At 40.8% G+C, this 25730-nt stretch overlaps 1 protein-coding gene across 4 annotated transcripts in view; it reads left to right on the top strand.

The window, feature by feature from the left end:
* LOC130928357 (structure-specific endonuclease subunit slx1-like) overlaps window positions 1-7714 on the top strand; it is a 157297-nt gene extending 149583 nt beyond the window's left edge. For 2 of the 4 annotated variants that reach the window (XM_057854876.1, XM_057854875.1), the window contains exons 31-32: window positions 2926-3024; window positions 3096-7714. In XM_057854876.1, the coding sequence (XP_057710859.1) occupies window positions 2926-3024; window positions 3096-3308 (312 nt within the window). In that variant the 3' untranslated portion in view covers window positions 3309-7714. The remainder of the gene's footprint in view (window positions 1-2925; window positions 3025-3095) is intronic. The other 2 variants (XM_057854874.1, XM_057854873.1) reach the window with 1 other exon arrangement.
* Window positions 7715-25730: the final 18016 nt, after the last annotated feature.

The raw sequence follows: 25730 nt of genomic DNA, 5'->3' as shown, positions 1-25730 counted from the left end.
TGGTATTTGCCATTTGGCAAAATGGATTTTGACGTGACATATGTTTTGTCATGTGGCATTTTTTGCCACGTGGCAAAACTGATTTTGCCATGTGGCACTTTTTTTGCCCTGTGTCCAAATGGACTTTGCCATGTGGCATTATTTGCCATGTAGCAAAATGGATTTTGACTTGTGGCATTTTTTCTTTGCCTATGTCATTTTTTTGCCATGTGGCAAATTTTTCTTTGCCATGTGCCATTTTTTTGCGAAGTGGCAAAATGGATTTTGCCATGTGGCATTTTTCCTTCCCATGTGGCATTTTTTTGCGATGTGGCAAAATGGATTTTGCCATGTGGCATTTTTCTTTGCCATGTGGCATTTTTCCTTCCCATGTGGCATTTTTTTGCGATGTGGCAAAATGGATTTTGCCATGTGGCATTTTTCTTTGCCATGTGGCATTTTTCTTTCCAATGTGGGATTTTTTTGCCATGTCACAAAATGGATTTTGACATGTGGCATATTTTTTTGCCATGTGGCAAAATGGATTTTGCCATGTGTCATTTTTTTGCCAGGTGGCAAAATGGATTTTGCCATGTGCCATTTTTTTGCCATGTGGCAAAATGGATTTTGACATGTGGCATTTTTTTCTTTGCCATGTGTCATTTTTTTGCCATGTGTCATTTTTTTTGCCATGTGGCAAAATGGATTTTGTCATGTGGCATTTTTCCTTCCCATGTGGCATTTTTTTGCGATGTGGCAAAATGGATTTTGCCATGTGGCATTCTTCTTTCCAATGTGGCATTTTTTTGCCATGTGACAAAATGGATTTTGACATGTGGCATATTTTTTTGCCATGTGGCAAAATGGATTTTGCCATGTGTCATTTTTTTCTTCGCCATTTGGCATTTTTTTGCCATGTGGCAAAATGGATTTTGCCATGTGGCAAAATGGATTTTGCCATGTGCCCTTTTTTTGCCATGTGGGAAAATGAATTTTGCCATGTGGCATTTTTTTGCCGTGTGGAATATTTTTTGCCAGGTGGCAAAATGGATTTTGCCATGTGGCATTTTTTCTTTGCTATGTGGAATTTTTTGCCATGTGACTTTTTTTTTTGGCATGTAGCAAAATGGATTTTGCCATGTGGCATTTTTTTTGCCATGTGGTAGAGTGTATTGGTATATTTTCTTTTTTTGGTATATTTCAAAATGGATTTTGGTTTGTGGCATTTTTTGGGTTTATATGGCATTTTTGCAGGGCATGCACATCCATGCCATTGACGGCTAGGCACGTCCAAATTTTCTATTCATTTTGAATGGCAAGAAAACGTGTAGCTGTGATTTTTGACGATACACTTACCATTAGAGCACATTGACATTCAACTAGTACCCAAGTAAGGCTATGCCATTGACGGCTATGCACGCCCAAATTTTCAGAAAAACTTGTGGTTGTAGTTTCTGACCACACACTTCGCATTACAGCACATCCATTTTCGCCACATCCATAAAAAAAGTGCCGCATGTCAAAATACATTTTGTCACATGGCAAAAAAATGCCACAATGCAAAAAAAAGGAAGTTCGGGTTACGTTGCCAGCGTAGGAACTCATTCGTAACCTGGGGAATATCTGTATAATGTTTGTGCTTGGTCCCTGATAAAACAAAATGCTAATTTTTTTGGCTGGTGAAACTTGTACTCAGGTGCGACTTATTGTCCGAAAAATATGGTATTTTGCACTGTATGACCACCGTAATTTTTGGACTATAAAACACTACTTATGTCTTTCATTTTTAATCCTGCGTCTTATAGTCCAGTGAGTCTCATTTATTTGGGTTAATAGTCAATACTTTATTATCCAACATGCCTCCTAGCATGCATTGCAGCGCTACGGATGTAAATAACAATCAAAATTCATGTTCTCTGCTAAATATTTCTTCAGTTACTGTTCCAGTTGTTCCATTAATTGCTAGTTATGGTATTTGGTAACACTTAATTGGACAGTGGCGCCATAACACTGCCATATGACCGTCATAATTATCACATAACACTGTAAAGGGCATAAATGAATGCTGATGACAGATTTAATGAAGTTTCATCTGGCAAATAATGTCACTAACTCTATATATGTCTAAAAGTGAGATAATTTCCCGGATGACACAAAATGATATCTGTCATAAGCATTCATTAATGCTCATGGCAGCGTCATGTCGTAATTATTATTGTCTTATGACAGTCTTATGGCGCCACTGTCAAATAAAGTGTTACTAATTACCATAACTAGCAATTAATGAAACAACTAGAACAGCAACTGAAGAAATATTTGGCACAGAGGATGAATTTTGATTGTTATTTACATCTGTAGCACTGCAATGCATGCTAGGAGGCATATTGGGCGACAAATGTGCTGATAGCAGGTGGCAGCAGAGGTTGACTGTGTCCCTCAATGGAACAGTGATGGCCAAATGAAGCTTCTTGAAGCAATGAAGCTTCATGGTGGTTCGTTTGGTCTTAAAGTGTTACCGTAAATATCCCATAATATAAAATGAATAAGTGCGACTTTTGCATCAGAAAATACAGTCATCCAAAATCTAGACTTGTGGTAATTTCTGAATATTTCGAATACCGATATGTCTTATGAGGAAGTGCAAGTGCAGACAGAGCACTTCTCCCATTTCCTTCCTTTTTACCTGTTAGAAAGCGTTGCGCCGAGACAGTTTCCATAGCGACCGGGCGACTACGAACCATCATTTTGTAGCAAGGTGCAATTGGCGGCGGCGTGTGGGTTGGCGCGTATGTCCAAGGACGGGTCCCAGCAGCCCTCGGATAAAAAAGAAAGGACAAGAAAGGGCGCTTTTACAGGTCAAAAGGCTTTGAGTGATGCCAGAAAAAAAAAGAGGATGATCCCAAACGCTCTTTTCATCACCTCACCGCTCATTTTCTCCGATCGCAGTTCGGCTCTGACCTCTGTTCCGACCCGGGGGACGTGCCGCTTCACGCGTCTTCTAAAGTGGGGACGCGCCTGCAGCAAAACGCCGCTTTGGGCAGACAGGTGAGAAGAACACATCAATGTGAAATGTATAAAAACAAACCCCCGGTTCGAGACTTATTTCTTCCTCTCAGGTGTCAGACAGGCGTACTTCCTTTCCTGATACTCCGAAGCCAACGGGCCTGCGTCGGAGTTCCGTCATGGATCCGTGCCGGCCTTACCCGCAGGCCCCGCCCACTTTCCGGAAAAGTAGCATTCAGCCGGGCGGGGGGGAGGGTAAGTTGCCCCTGAATCTGCTGAGCGAGTTGAACACAGTGCTGAGCAAGAGCAAAAAAGTTGACCTATGAATACGGCATAAAAAATGGACAAAAATTCACCTTCATTTCGACAAAGCTTGTAAATTGTCATTTAAAAGTTTTGCTCTGACGAACTATTCACTATTTATTCAGTAATTATTCAACAGTACCATTTGGAGCGAGCTGCATTTTTTGAACTGTTGTACCGGAATAATAATAAAAAAAAAGTCCTGGACTGAATGAATGACTGAATAAAGTGGCGCCTCAGTCTTTAATAATGCACACAGCATGCTGAAAATGCACACGTAGGCAATTGTCACATGGCTATGAATGATTTATTCAGAGCGTTTTTTCCTCTAAATCGGAAACGGGCTTTCAACAGGAATGAGATAATTGATGATTATTTTCGTTCTTGTTTGTCACTAATCGACGTCCGATCCATTTGAACTGGAAGGGCTGGCAAATGGATCGGACGTCGTTCAGGGACAGCTTTATAATTTCGAATGGATTTGACTTCTCACGACATTAATGGTACTGAAAACATTTTTGGTGACCCAAAAACACAAAGAAATCAACAGGAAGTGATGTAAAATTCTAGGAAGTGACCCAAAATTATAAATGACCCAATAAAATGCCCCAAAATCAACAGAAAGTGACCCAAAATACCCCTAAATCAATCGAAAATAACAGCAAAATCAACAGAAAATGACCCGAAAACCAAAATTAACGGGCCGTGACCTAAAATGATTGGAAGTGACCTGATACTGCTCCAAAAATCAACAGAAAGTGAACCGAAAGTACATAAAAATCACAGGAAAGTGACTCAAAAATGCCCCCAAAGTTAACAGTGACCAAAAAATACACATACATCAACAATAAGTGACCTGAAAATACACTAAATTCAACAATGACCTAAAATGATAGGAAGTGACCCAAAAATAGGCTAAAATCAACAAAAATTGACCTGATAATACACCAACAGTGAACAAAAAATACACAAACATCAACAGTAAGTCACCTGAAATTATAGGAAGTGACCCCAAAAATGCCCCCAAATCAACAGAAACGGACTCAAAAATACATAAAAATCAACAGGCAGTGACCTAAAATGATAGGTAGTGACTCAAAAATGCTCAAAAATCAACAGAAAGTGACCCGAAAATACACAAAAATCAACAGTGACCTAAAATAATAGGAAGTGACTCGATAATGCTCCAAAAATCAACAGAAAGTGACCCGAAATACCCCCCAATTCAGTCGAAAATGACCCTAAGATACACAAAAATCAGCAGGCGGTGACCTAAAGTGATTGGAAGTGACCCGATAATGCTCCAAAAATCAACCGAAACTGAACCGAAAGTACATAAAAATCACAGGAAAGTGACTCAAAAATGCCCCCAAAGTTAACAGTGACCAAAAAATACACATACATCAACAATAAGTGACCTGAAAATACACTAAATTCAACAATGACCTAAAATGATAGGAAGTGACCCAAAAATGCGCTAAAATCAACAAAAATTGACCTGATAATACACCAAAATCAAGAGGGAGTGACCTTAGTGACCCCCAAATAAATCGAAAATGCCCCAAAATCAACAGAAAACGACCCGAAAATACACAAAAATCAACAGGCTGTGACCTAAAATGATAGGAAGTGACACAAAAATGCCACAAAATCAAGAGAAAGTGACCCAAAACTCTGCAGGAATGTGACCTCAAATTATACGTGACCCAAGAAAATGCCCCAAAAGCAACAGAAAGTGACCCAATATACCCCCAAATCAATCGAAAATGACCCGAAGATACACAAAAATCAGCTGGCAGTGACCTAAAGTGATTGGAAGTGACCCGATAATGCTCCAAAAATCAACAGAAAGTGAAACGAAAGTACATAAATATCACAAGAAAGTGACTCAAAAATGCCCCCAAAGTTAACAGTGGCCAAAAAATACACAAACATCAACAGTAAATCAAGAGAAACTGACTCAAAAATACATAAAAATCAACAGGCAGCGACCTAAAATGATAGGTAGTGACTCGAAAATGCTCAAAAATCAACAGAAAGTGACCCGAAAATACACAAAAATCAACAGGAAGCGATGTAAAATTCTTGGAAGTGACCCAGAAATCCACAGGAAGTGACCTAAAATTATATGTGACCCAATAAAATGCCCCAAAAGCAACGGAAAGTGACCCAAAAGACCCCTAAATCAATCAAAAATAACCCCAAAATCAACAGAAAATGACCCGAAAATACACAAAAATCAACAGGCAGTGACCTAAAATGATAGGAAGTGACACAAAAATGCCACAAAATCAAGAGAAAGTGACCCAAAAATCTGCATGAAGTGACCTCAAATTATACGTGACCCAAGGAAATGCCCCAAAAGCAACAGAAAGTGACCCAATATACCCCCAAATCAATCGAAAATGACCCAAAATCAACAGAAAATGACCCAAAGATACACAAAAATCAGCAGGCGGTGACCTAAAGTGATTGGAAGTGACCCGATAATGCTCCAAAAATCAACAGAAAGTGAAACGAAAGTACATAAAAATCACTCAAAAATGCCCCCAAAGTTAACAGTGAACAAAAAAATACACAAACATCAACAGTAAGTCACCTGAAATTATAGGAGGTGATTCTAAAATGCACGAAAATTAAGATGGAGTGACCTAAAATTATAGGAAGTGACTCAAAAATGCCCCCAAATTAACAGTAACCCAAAAATACACAAAAATCAACAGGAAGTGATGTAAAATTCTAGGAAGTGACCCAAAATTATAAATGACCCAATAAAATGCCCCAAAAGCAACAGAGTGACCCAAAATACCCCTAAATCAATCAAAAATAACCCCAAAATCAACACACAGTGACTTAAAATGATAGGAAGTGACCCAAAAATGCCACAAAATCAAGAAATAGTGACCCAAAAATCTGCAGCAAGTGACCTAAAATTATACGTGACCCAATAAAATGCCCCAAAAACAACAGAAAGTGACCCAAAAGACCCCCAAATCAATCGAAAATGACCCAAAATCAACAGAAAATGAACCGAAAATACACCAAAATCAATCGAAAATAATCCCAAAATCAACAGAAAACGACCCGAAAATACACAAAAATCAACAGGCAGTGACCTAAAATGATAGGAAGTGACCCAAAAATGCCACAAAATCAAGAGAAAGTGACCCAAAAATCTGCAGGAATGTGACCTCAAATTATACGTGACCCAAGAAAATGCCCCAAAAGCAACAAAAAGTGACCCAAAGTACCCCCAGATCAATCGAAAATGACCCAAAATCAACAGAAAACGACCCGAAGATACACAAAAATCAGCAGGCGGTGACCTAAAGTGATTGGAAGTGACCCCATAATGCTCCAAAAATCAACAGAAAGTGAAACGAAAGTACATAAATATCACAAGAAAGTGACTCAAAAATGCCCCCAAAGTTAACAGTGGCCAAAAAATACACAAACTTCAACAGTAAGTCACCTGAAATTATAGGAAGTGACCCCAAAAAATTCCCCAAATCAAGAGAAACTGACTCAAAAATACATAAAAATCAACAAGCAGTGACCTAAAATGATAGGTGGTGACTCGAAAATGATCAAAAATCAACAGAAAGTGACCCGAAAATACACAAAAATCAACAGGAAGCGATGTAAAATTCTTGGAAGTGACCCAAAAATCCACAGGAAGTGACCTAAAATTATATGTGACCAAATAAAATGCCTCAAAAGCAACAGAAAGTGACCCAAAATACCGCTAAAGCAATCGAAAATAACCCCAAAATCAACAGAAAATACACAAAAATCAACAGACAGTGACCTGAAATGATAGGAAGTGACCCAAAAATGCCACAAAATCAAGAAAAAGTGACCAAAATATCTGCAGCAAGTGACGTAAAATTATACATGACCCAATAAAATGCCCCAAAAGCAACAGAAAGTTGTTATCCATCATGCCTCCTAGCATGCATTGCAGCAGTACAGATGTAAATAGCAATCAAAAGTCATGTTCGGTATAGGGCTGTCAAACGATTAAAATTTTTAATCGAGTCAATTACAGCTTAAAAAGTAATTAATCGCAATTCAAACCATCCATAAAATATGCCATATTTTTCTGTAAATTATTGTTGGAATGGAAAGATAAGACACAAGCTGGATATATACATTCAACATACGGTACATATGTACTGTATTTGTTTATTATAACAATAAATCAACAAGATGGCATTAACATTATTAACATTCTCTTAAAGTGATCCATGGATAGAAAGACTTGTAGTTCTTAAAAGATAAATGTTGGTACAAGTTATAGAAATTTTGTATTAAAACCCCTCTTAATATTTTCGTTTTATTAAAATTTGTAAAAATTTCAATCAAAAAATAAACTAGTAGCTCGCCATTGTTGATGTTAATAATTACACCATGCTCACTCATGGTACTAACTAGGCCTGAACGATATTGGAAAAAACTATTGCTGCGATTTTTGGGGGGTTTGCGATATTATATTGCGATATTTAAAAAAAAAAAAAAAAAAAAAAAAATATATATATATATATATATATATATATATTTTTTTTTTTTAAAGAAATTTTCACTATATGACTTGAATAGCTGTTTGGAAAGATTGGACGACTCACCATCACCACAGTGTACAGTGATCCCTCGTTTTTCACGGTTAATGGGGACCAGAACCCGGCGCGATAAATGAAAAACCACGAAGTAGCGCATGATGATCGTGATTCAGCATTGGAAAGAGATACATAGAAGACATGTTTTTTTTCACTTTTCCCTCCAAAGTGATTTAAAATTAAAAATATATAAATAAATGGTTTTTAAGCATTTCAAATGTCATAATTATTATCAATTTTAAACATAACTGTCCAACCAAATCATTTTTGAACAAGAAAAAAGTACTGTAGTAGAAAATGCTTGGCTTTATTAAATGTTTCTTTTTATCTACCTTAGCTGTGACTCTTGGAGTGACATGTAGAAATTTCAAACTCCTCATGATCACTTCTGGCATTTATTTTATATAAGTTAAACGATGATTGACACATTGCTTCGCTTTGAAGTCCCCTTCTTTGGCAAGATCTAAGACAACGAGCGTCGTTAACTTTAATAAGCAAGTCCTGCAGTGACTTTGAGGAACAAAGAGCTGGGAGAGGGAGGGTGTGAGGCTGTGCGCAGAGTACAAAGCACAGAGTATGTGGATAACAAAAAAAAAACAACTATCGCATGCGCACATCGCGATGGCGATGTTTAAACGATACATCGTGCAGGCTTAGTACTAACCCATGAAATCAGTTGGACCCAAGCGCCAGCAGAGGGCGCCAAACACCAAAAAACAAGTAACAAGCGGCCATTACACTGTACTGTCATTTTAAGCTTTTTGAGCGGGGCATGTGCGTTAATTGCGTCAAATATTTTAACGTGATTAATTAAAAAAATTAATTACCGCCCGTTAACACGATAATTTTGACAGCCCTAGTTCTGTGATAATTATTTCTTCAGTGACTGTTCTAGTTGTTTCGTTATGTTTCATTGACGCTGCTGTCAAATAAAGTGTTACCTATTGTTGAATTAATTATCAAGGGTTGATTGAATATTTGCTTGTGCTCATATATACCTAATACATACATTATACATATTGCCATATTTTTTCTTATTTGATATAACCAGTAAATGATTATTGCTCGCTATACTAGGCTGTAGTATAATGTTTAAGTGTTACAAAGTGTTAATGAGGGTCGGGGTGACAACTGCCTGGCTTCATGGCCGCAACATTGCGTAACTAGACCTTCTGGGACAACTTCAGCATCTTACGTCTAGACTTTCGAGGACATCTTCCATTCGAGGACATCTTCCATGGCTGCAGCGTTGCATAACTGAAGTGTGTGGGTCATTCTGACCACTTTACCTAAGTGCCTTTGCTTACACACGTGTATTTAGTTAGTTCCACCTACATGCTCACACATAGCCAACCAAAATCACATGGGTGTCTCCAGCTTGCTTTCCCCCTCCCTTTAGGGCGGCACCTTTCTGTGTTAGGACAAGTCCCTAATACAAGAAAGAGCAAGGAGTTTAGTTTTAGATCAATTTTGGTGACTATACAGCGTAATCTAGCATTTCACTGTCTAGTCCCTCCTTGCTCTCCTTGGCCAAGAAAACTCTTCTCTCCTTATTTTTGGGTAATTTTACAAATGTCTACCTAAGGGTCTATTTTTGAACTTGACACCTATTAACCCAAATGAACCACCATTAAGCTTCAAGAAGCTTCATTTGCCCTTACTGTTCTCTTGGGGGAGACAGTCAACCTCTGCTGCCAATTGCCACCCAGACAAAGAGGAGCCACATGCCTCCTAAAATGCATTGCAGTGCTACAGGATGTAAATAACAATTAAAAACTCATGATCTCTGCTAATTCTTCACTTACTGTTCCAGTTGTTTCATTAATTGGTAGTTATGATATTTGGTAACACTTTAGTGGCTTTTAGTCCAAAAATGACGGTGTTTTTTTGGGTAAAATGTCACTGAATCATCATCAATTGCTGCCAGCCCTCCCATGTAAAATGGATTGTATGTCGATCACCTACAATGACACTAATAATTCTGTGGTTCCATTCTGTTTACGTGCTCATTTCTTCCCCCTACACTTCACTTGATCGCATTCGATTTCAGCAAATGAGTCAACTCTTGACATACGCTTCGCCGTATATGACGCACGTGGAGCCGAGTCCCCCGTGATTTACATTTCCACAAAGGGTAGGCTTTATATTAATGGAGTCGTCCATTTTCGTAGCTATAAATAGCGCCCGACGTGAAGTCGTCCCTCTGCCGACCGGCCATCCCCCACCGATTCGCACATTCTGCCCTCTAATCTAGATTCTATTAATGTCCGGGGCTGATATTTACGACGCGCCGAGCCTTTTAGCCTGACACGGCCGTAAAGTATGCGTTCAAACCGGCCGGGCTTTATCTAATTAAAAGCCCCCGCGCGACGGCGATTCCTTCGGGATGCCGGCTCGGTTTAGTTTCGCGCCATGCGTCGGGTAGCATCGAGGACAAGGTTATAGATCAGTTTTGAATTTGGCTAGCTTGAACAATTTGTCAGCCATATTTGGAGCAAGTTATTTATTTATCAGCTAGGATCTTACAACGCCACTACCTCCACTGTAACCTTCATCTCGGGATTGTTTGGCCTAAATGAGGTTATCAACAACGCGGGGCGGAGAATTGCCACGCTTCGAGAGAAAATAAACATTTGCTCGTTAAAGATTCATGCCGGTGCCCGACTTGAGTTTTGTGCCCTTGTCGTGTTTGGCAAAGTCACGCGCGACGGCGGCTGCCAATCAAAGAGCGGCATTATTATTTCATAAAAGTCATTTTTCAAGTCTCCGAGTGTCGACGTGAACTCCGCTGACCCTGGAAGGAACTTTTTTTGGTTGACAATTGTGTTAGTTCAAACAATCCCGAGATTTTTTTTTTGTGTGTGTTTGTATTATAACGTTTTTTGTCGGAAATATAAACCTCAATCCTCGTAAAGAATTGGTGGTGACTGGATTGGCGCTGAAAACTGAGCTCATTGCCGAAAAGTTACCTCAATGCCCTAAAATGACGGGAAGTGACCCAAAAATGCCCCAAAATCAACAGAAACTGACCTCAAAAATACACAAAAAAATCAACAGCAAATCATCTAAAATTTAAAGAAGTGATTTAAAATCAAAAGAAAGTGACCGAAAAAATCAACAGCAAGTGACCTAAAAAATCAACAGCAAGTCATCTAAAATGATTGGAAATGACCTAAAATCAACAGAAAATGACCCATAAATACAAAAAAAAAAAAAAAATCAACAGCAGGTGACCAAAAATTCAAAAAATTGACCCAGAAATGCACCCAAAATGCAAAAAAAACAAAACAAAAATATCAGCAGGAAATTACCTAAAATTATAGGAAGTCACCCAAAAATGCCCACAGATCAACAGAAACTGACCCCAAAATACACAAAAACCAACAGGAAGTGATCTAGTTATGAGACGGCCCCAAAAATCAACAGAAAGTGACACAGAAATACACCATAAAATCAACAGCAAATCATCTAAAATTAAAAGAAGTGACCCAAAATCAACAGAAAGTGACCTAAAAAATCAACAGCAAGTCATCTAAAATTATGGGAAATGACCACAAATCAACAGAAAGTGACCCATAAATACAAAAAAAAAAAAAAAATCAACAGCAGGTGACCAAAAATTCAAGAAATTGACTTAGAAATGCCCCAAAAATGCAACCAAAAAAAAAAAAAAAAAAAAAAAAAAAAAAATCAACAGGAAATTACCTAAAATTATAAGAAGTCATCCAAAAATGCCCCAAACTCTACAGAAACTGACCCCAAAATACACAAAAACCAACAGGAAGTGATCTAAAGTTATGAGACTGCACCAAAATCAACAGAAAGTGACTAAAAACTACACACAAAAAATCAACAGAATTGAACCTAAAAATAGTCAACAATCAACATGAAGTGACCTAAAGTTATCGGAAGTGACCAAAAAATCAACAGAATTTGACCCAAAAATACACAGAAATCAACATGAAGTGACCTAAAATTATCGGAAGTGACCAAAAATGCCTCAAAACCGAACAGAAGGTGACCAAAAAATACACCAAAAAATCAACAAGAAATTTCTTAACATGACTGGAAGTGACCCAAAAATCAACAGAATTGGACCCAAAAATACTCAACAATCAACATGACGTGACTAAAGTTATCGGAAGTGACCCAAAAAATGCCGAAAATCAACAGGAAATTACCTAGCATTATTGGAAGTGACCCAAAAATCAACAGAAAGTGACCTAAAGTTATAAGAAGTGACCCAAAAATCCACAGAATTTGACCCAAAAATACACAACAATCAACATGAAGTGACCTAAAATGATCGGAAGTGACCCAAAAATGCCTCAAAACTCAACAAAAAGTGACCAAAAAAATACACCAAAAAATCAACAGGAAATTTCCTAACATTACTGGAAGTCACGGCAAAATCAACAGATTATGACAAAAAAAATACACAAAAATCAACACGAAATGACCCAAATTTATAAAAAGTGACCCAAAAATCAACAGAATTTGACCCAAAAATACACAAAAATCAACATGAAGAAACCTAAGGTTATAAGAAGTGACACAAAAATCAACAGAATTTGACCCAAAAATACACAACAATCAACATGAAGTGACCTAAAATTATCGGATGTGACCCAAAAATGCCCCAAAAATCAACAAAAAGTGACAAAAAATACACCAAAAAATCAACAGGAAATTTCCTAACATTACTGGAAGTGACGGCAAAATCAACAGAATTTGACCAAAAAAATACACAAAAATCAACATGAAAGGACCCAAATTTATAAAAAAGTGACCCAAAAATCAACAGAATTAAACCCAAAAATACTCAACAATCAACATAAAGTGACCTAAAGTTATCGGAAGTGACCCAAAAATGCCCGAAAATCAACTGGAAATTACCTAACACTATTAGAAGTGACCCAAAAATCAACAGAAAGTGACCTAAAGTTATAAGAAGTGACCCAAAAATCAACAGAATTTGACCCAAAAATGCAAAACAATCAACATGAAGTGACCTACAATTATTGGAAGTGACCCAAAAATGACCCAAAAATCAACAGAAAGTTACCAAAAAATATACCAAAAAATCAACAGGAAATTTCCTAACATGACTGGAAGTGACGGTGAAATCAACAGAATTTGACCCAAAAATACACAAAAATCAACACGAAATGACCCAGTTATAAAAAGTGACCCAAAAATCAACCTAATTGGACCCAAAAATACTCAACAATCAACATGAAGTGACCTAAAGTTATCGGAAGTGACCCAAAAATGCCCGAAAATCAACAGGAAATCACCTAACATTATTGGAAGTGACCCAAAAATACACACAAAAAAATCAATAGGAAATTACCTAACACTATTCGAAGTGACTCAAAAATCAACAGAAAAACAACAAGTGCCCAAAAAAATCAGAGGAAGTGGCCCAAAAATGCCCTAGAATCAACAGAAAGTGACCCAAAAATGCACAAAAATTAACAGGAAGTGACCCAAAAATGCTTCAAAATAATAAAATGGAATTTAAAAAAAAATCCTGATTTGAAGATATAAAATACAATTCAAATAGTGCTAGCAAAACTGCATTTGATAGTTGATAGTGAACAGTTTTATTGTATCAAATGGGAGTTTAATTTAGGTGCATTACCTCTACCGCCCCCTGGATTGGAGGAGGACTAACTCCGACATAGATTATTATTATTTTTTTTTTTTTTACTCCAACTTATTCGCTGACCCTGTGCTCCAAAACGTGATGCCTGTATCATGACGGTATGGGACAAATACAAATACCTTTATTCTTAATGGACATGAACTCCATTTTAACTGTGATGGCCGTCACTGACTTCGCTAGACGTCCAATTTGACTGGGGTCAAAATGGATTGGACGTCTAGTGCCGTCAATGGCAGCCAATTAGTTAAATGCCCACGGAGAATTCAAGCAGTTTCCTATTTATCAGTTTTGGATTGTTGCCAAAAACCTGAACCGAAAGGTTGCAAAATGATCTTCGGTTCCCCAGAGTAACTTAACTATTATTGTAAATTCCCCCAAGCAATTTTTGATAAGAATAGCAATTACCACCCTCGCTATTTGGAATATCTTTCCAATGAATCGTCTGAGTAAAACAGGGGTGACCTCTGCTCATGTCTTGGTGCTGCCAGTCTGGCTTAATGGCCTTTAAATCTTGCCAGTTCAATAGCCTCCCCTTATTAAAAACGGCGGCGGATGAAAGCATATTTCATCCGAGACAACGCGCATTTTGAACTCCGGCCTCCGTCGCGACGTCTCGCCTCAAAGCCGTTTTGGGGCTAATGTGCCCGAGTGTGCAAGGCGCAATTAGCCGCAGATGAAACAAATCGCGCAATCCCATCTCGTAATTGATATTAAAAACCGTCTATATGCAAATTGATTGAAAAAGATCCAATCTGCTCCATTTCAAGCGATCAAATCTTTTCCCTGAGCTTCTCTGCTGTTTTTGTCCTCCGTTTTTTGGAGAAGAAAGTCATACATTTCAAAGTTCTTTTTGCCGAGCAGTATGTGTCGTGGAATTCTGGTAGTTGTCTGATAATGACTTCTTAACCAATAACTGAGATCCGTATGTTGTCCTACAACAAAAAAATCTGATATCAAACCGATACCGATATATACGGGTGTGGACTTAAAGAATTTTAATCAGGTGTCCCGCCAGTGGGACATGCCCGTAACACCTTTCCAGGGAGATGTTCAGGAGGCATCCGAGCTACCTCAGCTGGCTCCTCTCAACGCGTAGGAGTAGCGGCTCGACACGGAGTCCCTCCCGGATGACCGTGCTTCTCACCCTATCTCTCAGGGAGATCCCGGACACCCTTCCGCTTGTATCCAGGATCTTGTTCTTTCCGTCACGACCCACAGTTTGTGACCTTAGGTGAGGGTAGGAACGTATATCGACAGGTAAATCAAGAACTTCGCCTTTTGACTCTGCTTCTTCTTCACTACTATGGACCGGTGCAGAGTCCGCATCACTGCAGTCGCTGCACCGATCCACCTGTCGATCTCCCGCTCCTTCCTGCCCTCACTCGTGAACAAGACCCCAAGATACTTGAACTCGTCCACTTGGGGTAGGATCTCATCCCCGACCCGGAGAGGGCACACTACCCTTTTCCAACTGAGGACCACATTCTCTGATTTGGAGGTGCTGATCTTCTGGGGCTGCGAACCGCTCCAGTGAGAGTTGGAGGTCATGACTCGATGAAGCCAACAGCACCATATCATTTGCAAAAAGCAGAGATGCAATGCTGAGGCCACCAAACCGGATCCCCTCAAGGCTTCAGCTGCGCATGGAATTTCTGTCCATAAAAGTTCTGAACAGAATCGGTGACAAAGAGCAACCTTGGTGAAGTCCCATCCTCACTGGGAATGAATTCGACTTACTGCCTGCAACGTGGACCAAACTCTGATACCGGTCATACCGGGACCAAACAGCCCTTACCAAGGGGCTTAGTACTCGTGAACAAGACCTCAAGATACTTGAACTCCTCCACTTGGACAGCATCTTATCCTTTACCTGGAGAGGGCAAGCCGCCCTTTTCTGACTGAGGACTATGGTCTCGGATTTGGAGGTGCTGATCTTCTGGAGGTGCGAACCGCTCCACTGCGAGTTGGAGATCACTGCTCGATAAAGACAGCAGCACCACATCATCAGCAAAAAGCAGCGATGCATTGCTGAGGCCACCAAACCGAACCCCCTCAATGCTTAAGCTGCGCCTTGAAATTCTGTCCATAAAAGTTCTGAACAGAATCATTGACAAAGAGCAACCTTGGCAAAGTCCAACCCTCATCTGGAACGAATTCGACTTACTGCCAGCAATGTGGACCAAACTCTGAAACCGGTCATACAGGGACCGAACAGCCCTCACCAAAGGGTTTATTACTCTTAAGCCAACAGCACCACATCTTTTGCAAAAAGCTGAGATGCAATGCTAAGCTCACCGAACCAGACCCCATCAAGGCTTCAGCTGCGCATGGAAATTCTGTTTATAAATGTTCTGAACAGTATCGGTGACAAAGAGCAACCTTGGCCAACCTTCACTGGGAACGAATTCGATTTACTGCCGGCAATGCGGACCAAACTCTCATACCGGTCATACAGGGACCAAACAGCCCAAGGAGCTTGTTACCCTGTACTCGTGAACAAGACCTCAAGACACTTGAACTCCTCCACTTGGGAAAACATCTCATCCCCTACCTGGAGAGGGCAAGCCACTCTTTTCAAACTGAGGAACATGGTCTCTGATTTGGAGGTGAGAACCGCTCCAGTGAGAGTTGGAGATCACTGCTCGATAAAGCCAACAGCATCACATCATCAGCAAAAAGCAGAGATGCATTGCTGAGGCCACTGAAGGAATTCGCCCCCCCCCAGCCAAGCCGCACGGAAACGGCGACAGCCGAACGGAAACGGTGCTCCGCTGCTTACCGCTTCCGTTAGTCAACTGGGAGGACCGATATTCTGCGCGTTCCCTTCCTGTGTTAACCCTTTGTACTGACTCCATATACCAAAAGTTGAAGAAGGCTCACCGAAAACAGGTTGACAATTTATTTGTCGACAATGGTCAAGAACAACGCAAAAACAGACGATGGAGGAACAATGTTGGATCCATAACAAGGTTACATAGAAAATGTTTCCGAGCAGCGAACCGTTTGTTCTCTCTCTCAGAGTCCGGTCTTTTTGAAGGCTACGGTGGAGTTGGCCGGGCCGAAGGTGTGGTTGGGTGTTGTCTTGGGATAATCCCTCTGTGGCCGGTTTTGGGCGGTTAGGTTTGTGCGTGGATGCCACAGCGACCGACGCTGGTCTTGACGTCCCAAGTGCCCGCTATCATCTTTGTTATCCTGGCTGGTCGAGACGCTACTTGTTTTAGGACAGAGCGCCCTGCTCTTTGTCCTTGGAGTGGCCGGGTGAACTGATTGCAAGAGTTGGTGCGTCAATCTTGCTCGTGACGCACACGTTGGGCTTCTGTGATAAGATGGCATTGTGTATCTATTCTGCTTCTTTTCATTAAACTATGGTGTGCTATTTATTTTATATTAGGTGTGTTAGAGTAGCACAGTCCTACAGTAAATATAAGAAATGATACTATTCCCTGATTGATTATATTACGTGTGTTAGAGTAATGCAAACAGTTATATGGTGTGTGCGAGAAAGGTAACTATTCCCTTCACCACCAAACCGGACCCCCTCAACGCTTTGGCCTTGAAATTCTGTCCATAAAAGTTGTGACAAAAGGCAACCTAGGCAGTCCAACCGCCACTGGGAACCAATCCGACCTACTACAATGCGGACCAAACTCTGACATAGGTCATATAGTTGTCAAACAGCCCTTACCAAGGGTTCGGTACCAGGTACTCCCGAAGCACCCCACACAAGACTCCCCAAGGGACACGGTCGAACACTTCTCCAAATCCACAAAACACATGTAGACCGGTTGGGCGAACAGAATGATTTCCTGATGTAAAAATTGTTGTATTGCCATATCGTGAGTCTTGCATCGCAAATTGACAAGTACCCCTAGTGCAAAGTCTGCAAAACGACTCTCGTCAGGGACAATGTGGGTGAAAGCCTTCGAGTCGCACATGAGAGTAGAAAACACCAGTTACAGTGAAAGAAATTGTTCAATTCAGAACATTAACAAAATTTGATACTGAAGGGAATAGTTACCGTTCTCACACACACCATATACAGTGCCCTCCATAATTATTGGCACCCCTGAAAAAGATGTGTTTTTTTTTAGCTTCTAATAATTTTTTTTATTCAAATAATATGGGACCTTAATGGAAAAAAGGAGAAAAATCCAACCTTCAATACAAGTGCATTCATTCCGTGGGGAAAAAATCCCACATAAAGAAAAAAATTATTTGACATCAAATAATGTGTGTCACAATTATTAGCACCCCTGGTGTTAATACTTTGTACAACCCCCTTTTGCCAATAAAACAAGGTCTGGGGACTGAGATGGCCATGGGAGGAGCTTGATTTTGTGTCTGGTGAACCATTTCTGTGTAGATTTGGCCATATGTTTAGGGTCAATGGCGACCCATCTTCAGCTTTCGGGCAGAGGGCAACAGATTTTGATTCAAAATGTCCTGATATTTCAAAGCATTCATGATGACATGCACCCTAACAAGGTTCCCAGGGCCTTTGGAAGCGAAACATTCCCACAGCATCACTGACCCACCCCCATACTTCACAGTGGGTATGAGGTGCTTTTCAGCATGCGCATCTTTCATGGCACGCCAGACCCACTTAGAGTGTTTGTTGCCAAAAAGCTCAATCTTGGTCTCATCTGACCAAAGCACACGGCCTCAGTTGAAGCCTGGGACCGTGTGTATTTTTGTGTTTCGCTTATTACCCTTATATTACACCCCATGTAAAATAAATAGCACTTACACTATAGTTTAATGAAAAGAAGCAGAATAAAGTTCATAGAAGATACACAACACCATCTTATCACAGAAGCCCAACGCGTCATGAGCAATACTGACGCACCAACTCTTGCAATCAGTTCTCCCGAGAACTCCAGGACAAAGAGCAGGGCGTTCTGTCCTAAAACAAGTACCAGCGGAGAACACCCTCGCCCAACCAGGATAACAAGATGATACCGCGGGCGCCTTGGACGTCAAGACCTGCGTCGGTCGCCGTGGCAACCACGTCCCAGCCACGAAGGATGACACACGGACCTAATCGCCCAAACCTGCCACAGAGGGATGATCCCAAGACAACACCCAGCCACACCTTCGGCCCGGCCCACTCCACCGCAGCTTTCAAAAAGAACTGAACATTAATGCCCCTTTCCCACTGAAACTAGTGGGTCAACACGTGTTTTTTCCAAGCCGATGGAACCCACTAGCAATTGGCACCTTTCCCATTGACAAAAAAAAGCCGTGTCTTTTTTTTTTTCCCACCCGTCTAACCCCCCACCCCTCCTCAGTCGTGCGTAAGGTTACGTGACGTCACCACGCTAAGATCAACGTCGACAAGTGCGACCGAATTCATTGTTCAAGGAAGTAAACAATGCAGACCATGATGGAAGCCTCCTTTCCGTTTGTGTTCTCTGTTTTTATGCTTTTTACTGCCCTCAAAATGGTCGAAATGCGGCAGAGGATCAACACTCTGCTTGTGGCGAGGCAACGTAGGCGACGTGAATTCTTCTTCTTCTACTAGCTTTGTTGTTAGCATCGACGTAACTACGGTTGTGGGGCGTGTTAAATGGGAGGCGACTGGCATGTTGTTATGACGCATCACGTAAGAGCCGATGTCACCACGTAGATTAGGGTGTTGACTGTTGACCAGGGGTTTTGCTTTCACACTGCATGACGATCAGAGCCGAGGTGATTTTAACGCGGGTCGCTTGGCGGGTTGATTGATATGGGTCGAGGCGGGTCGCTGCACCTTTCCCACTGCCACCAAAAGCCGATTGTTAGTGGGTTGACATGGGTTTTTTGGCCAGTGGGAAAGGGGTATTAGATAACAACTGTCGCTGCTTGGGAACATTTCTATGTAGCCTTGTTTTGCCGACCCTGGATCCAGCAGGGTCCCTCCGTCGCCTATTTTTGCCTTGTTTTTTAACCATTGTCGACGAATAAATTGTCAACCTGTTTTCGGTGAGCCTTCCTCAAAACTTTTGGAACATGGAGTCAGTACAAAGGGTTAACACCGGAGTGAACGCGCGGAATCTTGGCCATCACCGGTTGGCTTGCGGGAGTGGTGTCAGCGGAACAGCATTTCGTTCGGCTGGCGCTGTTTCCGCGGTTTGGCGGGTTGGGGGGCGGATTCCTTCAATACACTAGCAAAAAAAAACAAAAAAAAAAACCTAGCGCCTGATCCATTTCATCGCAGGAAAATCCAAGCGCTTGTTTATTCGGATTATCAGTTCTTAGCGTGACGTCCCTCCAGGGGTTTCTACTCAAGTCAACATAGAATCAGAGCTACAAAAGCTGCCGTGTGACATCATTGAAGTGCGTTTGCAGGTCGGTTTCAAGGCGAGGCCTCAGGGCGTACGCCGAAATGACGGATATCCCGTTTCTCAGGAATCCAAGCTATTTGTGCGCAGTTTTGGAGTTAGCGCATTAGCATGAAGTGTGTAAGCCCAGCAAGGCGACATAAAGTGTACTTTACGGCCTCTCTGCCTCCTCCTCCGGCTAATTTGTAGCAACGGCGAAGAGAAAAACATGGAAATGACACTGACGGGGATTTAGCACTCCTGCGCTCAGCATGCAGAATGAGTTGTCCCATTAAACACCCCCCCCAGCTCAGCCCTTCCCTTGTTTATTTAGAGAGGGGCTGATATTGTCTAATGCAGCACAAGACGCACCGCGTGTACTCTACGCGGCAAAAACTTTTATAGCCGCCCGTATCCCAAGAATATCAATTAGCTGCGGCAGTGGAACCGCTCGCCGTGATGCTAATGGACTTTTAAATGGCTGGCCCAATTCCCCTCATTAATGCCACCGCCGCCGCCATTTGATTTCAAAGGTCAACTCCCAAATGTCAACATAGGAGCGGTAAATAGAGGACACTTTTACGACGCTTGCACTGCAGCGGGAAAATGCGTGGATTGGAGGGAAACTGCACTGATTTGGTCGTATTTTGCCAGCCTCCTACTTCAAATGGTTTGGGCGTCTACTAGTGATAAACTAATTTCAGGAGAATATCTGCACACAAATCAATATTTGACTGTAAAGTTTGTTGCAGTGAAGAGACCTGAATGATTATCCGTGTCCCGTTCCTCCAAATGTTTTTGCTTATTGATCCCCGCTTGCACCGCTTTGATTGATAAGATGCGCCGGTTCATTAGTTTTCTCGACTGTCCGATTTAGTCCAGATCCAACTGCATACCGAGAAGGTTTGCAGTACTTTCCTATCAAATGGGTGCATACAGAGCTGAAAAATACTGAAAAGCATAGCTGTAAAGTTGTTGCGGAGCATCTATAACAACATTTTTGTTAAGTCTGATAGCCATTTTTAGCTAATCTTTAAGTGCATAAACAATAACTGACATCAGTTTTCGAACTATAGGATCCCTGTATTCTTAAAAATATTAAAATCAGTTTAAACAATCACGTGTACAGACTGAAGACTGCGTGCATGCCCTTGACTGGCTAACCTACAAGCACAAAAAACTGAAATTAATATTTCAGCCAAAAATCTGCCTACAAGGATCAATAGATAATGGCTCATGCTACCTAACTACCAAGTTTCAAGACGATCGGTTCACGAATGATAAATGACTAGGTCATCAAAGTGAGTGTCCACAAGAACAACAAAAACCTGAGTGCCAATTTAGCTTTTTATCAGCATAAAAATCAAACTCTACAGAATTTTTATTTAACTTGTTACACATTGTAATGGAAGAAGACTCATCCATTGGACCTAAACCAGGGGTGGGTAAACTATTCCACAATGGGCTGCAGTGGGTGTGGGTTTTTGTTGCAATCCATCAAGAGGACGTTTCACCAATCTGGTGTCTTGCAGGTGCAATCAGTTCATTGCAGTCAGGGGCTTCTTGTTTCCCCGGGCCCGTCATTGGTTAAACTGCCTGTGCTGGATCAGTTGTAACAAAGACCAGGACCCACTGCGGCCCTTGAGGACTGGTTTGCCCACCCCTGACCTAAACCCTATTAAGGACCAGAGGAGCATATTTGTAAGGACGGTGAAAAAAATTAACATTTACTTGCCCAATATGCAAGATTAGATTTTAGATTTAGTCATTTACACGCAAGCTCTGGACTGGCTAACTCAGAATCTACAGGCACAAAAACCTCTAATTCATAATTCAGCCAAAAATCAGACTCCTAGGATCAATAGATACTGGCTCATGCTACATAGCTACCAAGTTTCAAGACGATCGGTTCACCTATGGTAAATGACAAGGTCATCAAAGTGAGTGACCACAAGAACAACAACAACAAAAACCTGAGTGGAAAACTCTACAGAATTTTTATTTAACTTGTTGCACATTGCAATGGAAGAAAACGCTCCCATTGGACCTAAACCCTATCAAGAACCTGAGGTGCATATTTTTAAGTACTGTGAAAAAAATTTAGGTTTGCTCGTCCAATATGCAAGGTTAGATTTTACAGATTTTCTTTCTTGGATGCTAATTCTACACACCATCTTTTCTCCATCTCTAACACAGAGAAACACCATTTTTGTTATGTTTTTACAGGCACATAAAAACTGCAAATAATCCAGCCAAAAATCGGGCTCCAAGGATCAATAGATATTGGCTCATACTACATAGCTGGCAAGTTTCAAGACGATCGGTTAGCGGAAGACAGATGAGTAAGACTTCAACGTTAGTGTCCACAAGAACAACAAAAACCTGAGTGGCAATTTAGCTTTTAATCAGCATGAAAATCATATTCTACGAAGCTTTTAATTCAAGTTGTTCTCATTGTAATGGAAGAAGACACATGCATTGGACCTAAAGCCTATCAAGAACCCTAGGTGCATATTTGTAAGTACGGTGAAAAAAATTAAGTTTGCTCGTCCAATATGCAAGGTTTGATTTTACAGATTTTTTTTCTTGGATGCTAATTCTACACACAATCGTTTTGCAATCTCTAACACGAGAAACACTGTTTTTATTATGTTTGACATTATTATTATTTTTCTTACTTGAATAAGACTGAAGCTGTGCGCGCATGCTCTGGACTGACTAACTTGGAACATACAGGCACATAAAACTGCAAATCATAATTCAGCCAAAAATCGGGCTCCAAAGATCAATAGTTCCTGGCTCATGCTACATAGCTACCAAATTTCAAGACGATCGGTTAACCAAAGACTGATGAGTAAGACTTCAACGTTAGTGTCCACAAGAACAACAAAAACCTGAGTGGCAATTTAGCTTTTAATCAGCATAAAAATCATAATCTACAAAGTTTTTAATTCAAGTTGTTCCACATTGTAATGGAAAAAGACACATGTATTGGACCTAAACCCTATCAAGAACCTGAGGAGCATATTTGTAAGTACAGTGAAAAAAATATTTACTCATCCAATATGCGAGGTTAGATTTCACAGATTTTTTTTCTTGAATGCTAATTCTACACACAATCTTTTTGCCATCTCTAACACTGAGAAACACCGTTTTTATTATGCTTGACTGCTGTTTTAGCTAATCTTTAGGTGCTGAAACTAGAATTGACATCAGGTTTTGAACACCACGTGGGGGGCCTGTTGAACAGGGAAGGGGGTGGGGGAGTCTATAAGCTAAGTGATTCAAAGTAGTAGAGTGTACACAAATCAACTCTGTGATCTAGAACCCAGTAATCGTGTGAATCCCTTATGAGTGTAAGCCTGTTGGCGACCGACCCTACACCGCCCCATCGCCAATCCCGGCACCGGGACCCCGCCACCTGAGCACGCCCAATCACATCTAGCCGTACGCGAGCCCCACTAAGTACGCGACAGCCACGCAGACGGGTGGAGACGCCACGCGGGCGGCAACCCAAGGCCACGGACTGACCCAGCCAGCCCGGGGAGGGAGGGCGGTTGGGTGGGCAATGCGGCCCATCCCTCGTCCCGTTGCCCAGCAAAGGAGCCATCGACCCCCCCCCCAAAACACACACACACACACACATTAGATATCACAGATATTAGAATTTCTTTTTTTCCAGCCAGAAGCAGCCACTGTAAGAAATGTAAAAAGACATCAATGTTGTGGAATTGGGGAACACACCACTAATTTTGCAACTTTGGCTGTGCTTGTGGACAAAAGCAGTTTTACCTTGAAGGACAGCTCCATTTTTATTTACTTTTTTGTTATTCCCTGACAAAGAAATTTTTTCAGTTATATTTAATTTCTTTATTTAGACAATGTTGAATGGTCTTAAGTGTTTATATTTTTAAAATTCTTGGATTTTTAAGAGATGATTAACAAGCTTTTATTTATTTTGTATGTTAATGTCATTGAAGTTATGGTCAAATAATGCAATTTAAATTTGCTCTTAAAATCCGAACAAAAGAAAACAAAGGTTTGAATTGAACAGTGTAGGCTGAACCAATACACATAAAATTTAGTTTAAATCCATACAGATTTATTTTGCATTGATCATTATGAATGTCCCGCCCCCAGCAAAGTGTACATGCAGGTTATGCTGTTATATATATCCCTACCAATGTTGAGACCAAACTTACACCCTTGCATTGGACCTAAACCCTATCAAGAACCTGAGGAGCATATTTGTAAGTACGGTGAAAAAAAAATTACTCGCCCAATATGCGAGACACATGTGTGAAAAATTATGTGAGAAAATTGCTGTGATTCACAGATTTTTTTCTCAGATGCTAATTCCTCACACCTCTTAAAAACGTGACAGAAATACTGTCAATTTTTTCATTATCCGATCCAATACTTCATCATTTTCTGCAAATCACACTGTTTTTTTTCTTAATCTGTGTGTCCAGCATGTAAATGTTTGCATTTTGTATCTGTGGGCAATTTGAAACGGAAGCCATTTTCCAACCTCTACGTTTAGCTTATTATCAGCAGAGGAAGAAGTCGAGCAGATTCAATTTAGGGAGATGTAGTGGATGGCCAAGGCCTTTCAGCATTCTGGAACAAATTTGATTCGTGTCTGGAAGTCAGACAGCCCGGAACGGTGTTGTCAGGTGGAGGAAAGCAGGTAATGGTTTTCTTTGCGATTCCAATTTCCTATCATTGCGCGGACATTTTTTCCCTCCTTATCGCTCATGCAAAAGAAACCTGGACTCGCAAATGCAAACTCGCGTTCCGATGATGTTTATTTAACTCGTTGGCCGCCACTGACGAATTGGAGTTGCTTGAAAAAATAACGAGGCCATATTTCCACTTAAAACTAACTAAGGAATCAAGCTACCAACCATTGATCTATGTTGGAATTTGACCTTTCAGCCAGATTGCCAGAATCACGCCAGCCAAATCGCCGGAACTGCGTGAGCGCGATACCAACAACCCGGCCAAAAGGCCAAACTCTTCACTTTAGTTTTAACCCCTTGTACTGAGTGCATTTTAAAGACTGGAAAAAGGCTTAGAAACACAAGTTGACAATTTATTCTAAGTCGACAGCAATCAGACAGCAAGGCAAAAACAGCAAACATCCAGATGAAGAGGAAGACTGGATCCAGGGTCACCAAATCAACAGGTCAACAAAAGATTCCTGAGAAAAATGATAGGGATTAGTTAAACAGTATTTTCAAGAGAACCTCGAACTTTAAGCCCCTTAGCCTGGAGTAAAATGGTATTACAGTATATGAATACAATGTGGTCATGGTGAGTCAACCAGAGTCTTCCTAAACATATCCAAATTCTTATAGTTTTAAAGTGCGGATGACTCCAAAAAGCATGTTTATTTCATATTTCACGCGGTGTTTTATGCTCCTGAATGAAATGAACTGCTTAGATGTGCGTGGTAGCGATCGTTTTATACATGTTCAATTTTAGAACCCGGCGAGCTTTTCTGTCCGTAGCAGGGGAACGAGCTGTAACTTGCTCACCGCCAGGCAGGTTGCCGATCGGCGAAGACAATCGACAACCCCGCCACCATGTGATATGATCGGGGCTAGTTTTGTGTGATTTTTCGCTTCGAAAAGCGAAAATAAGACTTTGAGACGTCACTCGGTTCGGGTTAGCATGTCGGCCACAGTGGGGCAAATTAGTATTTAGTCAACCACCAATTGTGCAAGTTCTCCTGCTTGAAAAGATTACAGAGGCCTGTAATTGTCAACATGGGTAAACCTCAACCATGAGGGACAGAATGTGGAAAAACAAAACAGAAAATCACATTATTTGATTTTTAAATAATTTATTTCCAAATTA

This window comes from Corythoichthys intestinalis, chromosome 13 (genome assembly GCF_030265065.1).
Source record: "Corythoichthys intestinalis isolate RoL2023-P3 chromosome 13, ASM3026506v1, whole genome shotgun sequence".
NCBI classification, from domain to species: domain Eukaryota; kingdom Metazoa; phylum Chordata; class Actinopteri; order Syngnathiformes; family Syngnathidae; genus Corythoichthys; species Corythoichthys intestinalis.
Note: the sequence above shows the minus strand (reverse complement) of the source record. Positions and strands in the feature narration are given on the sequence as shown.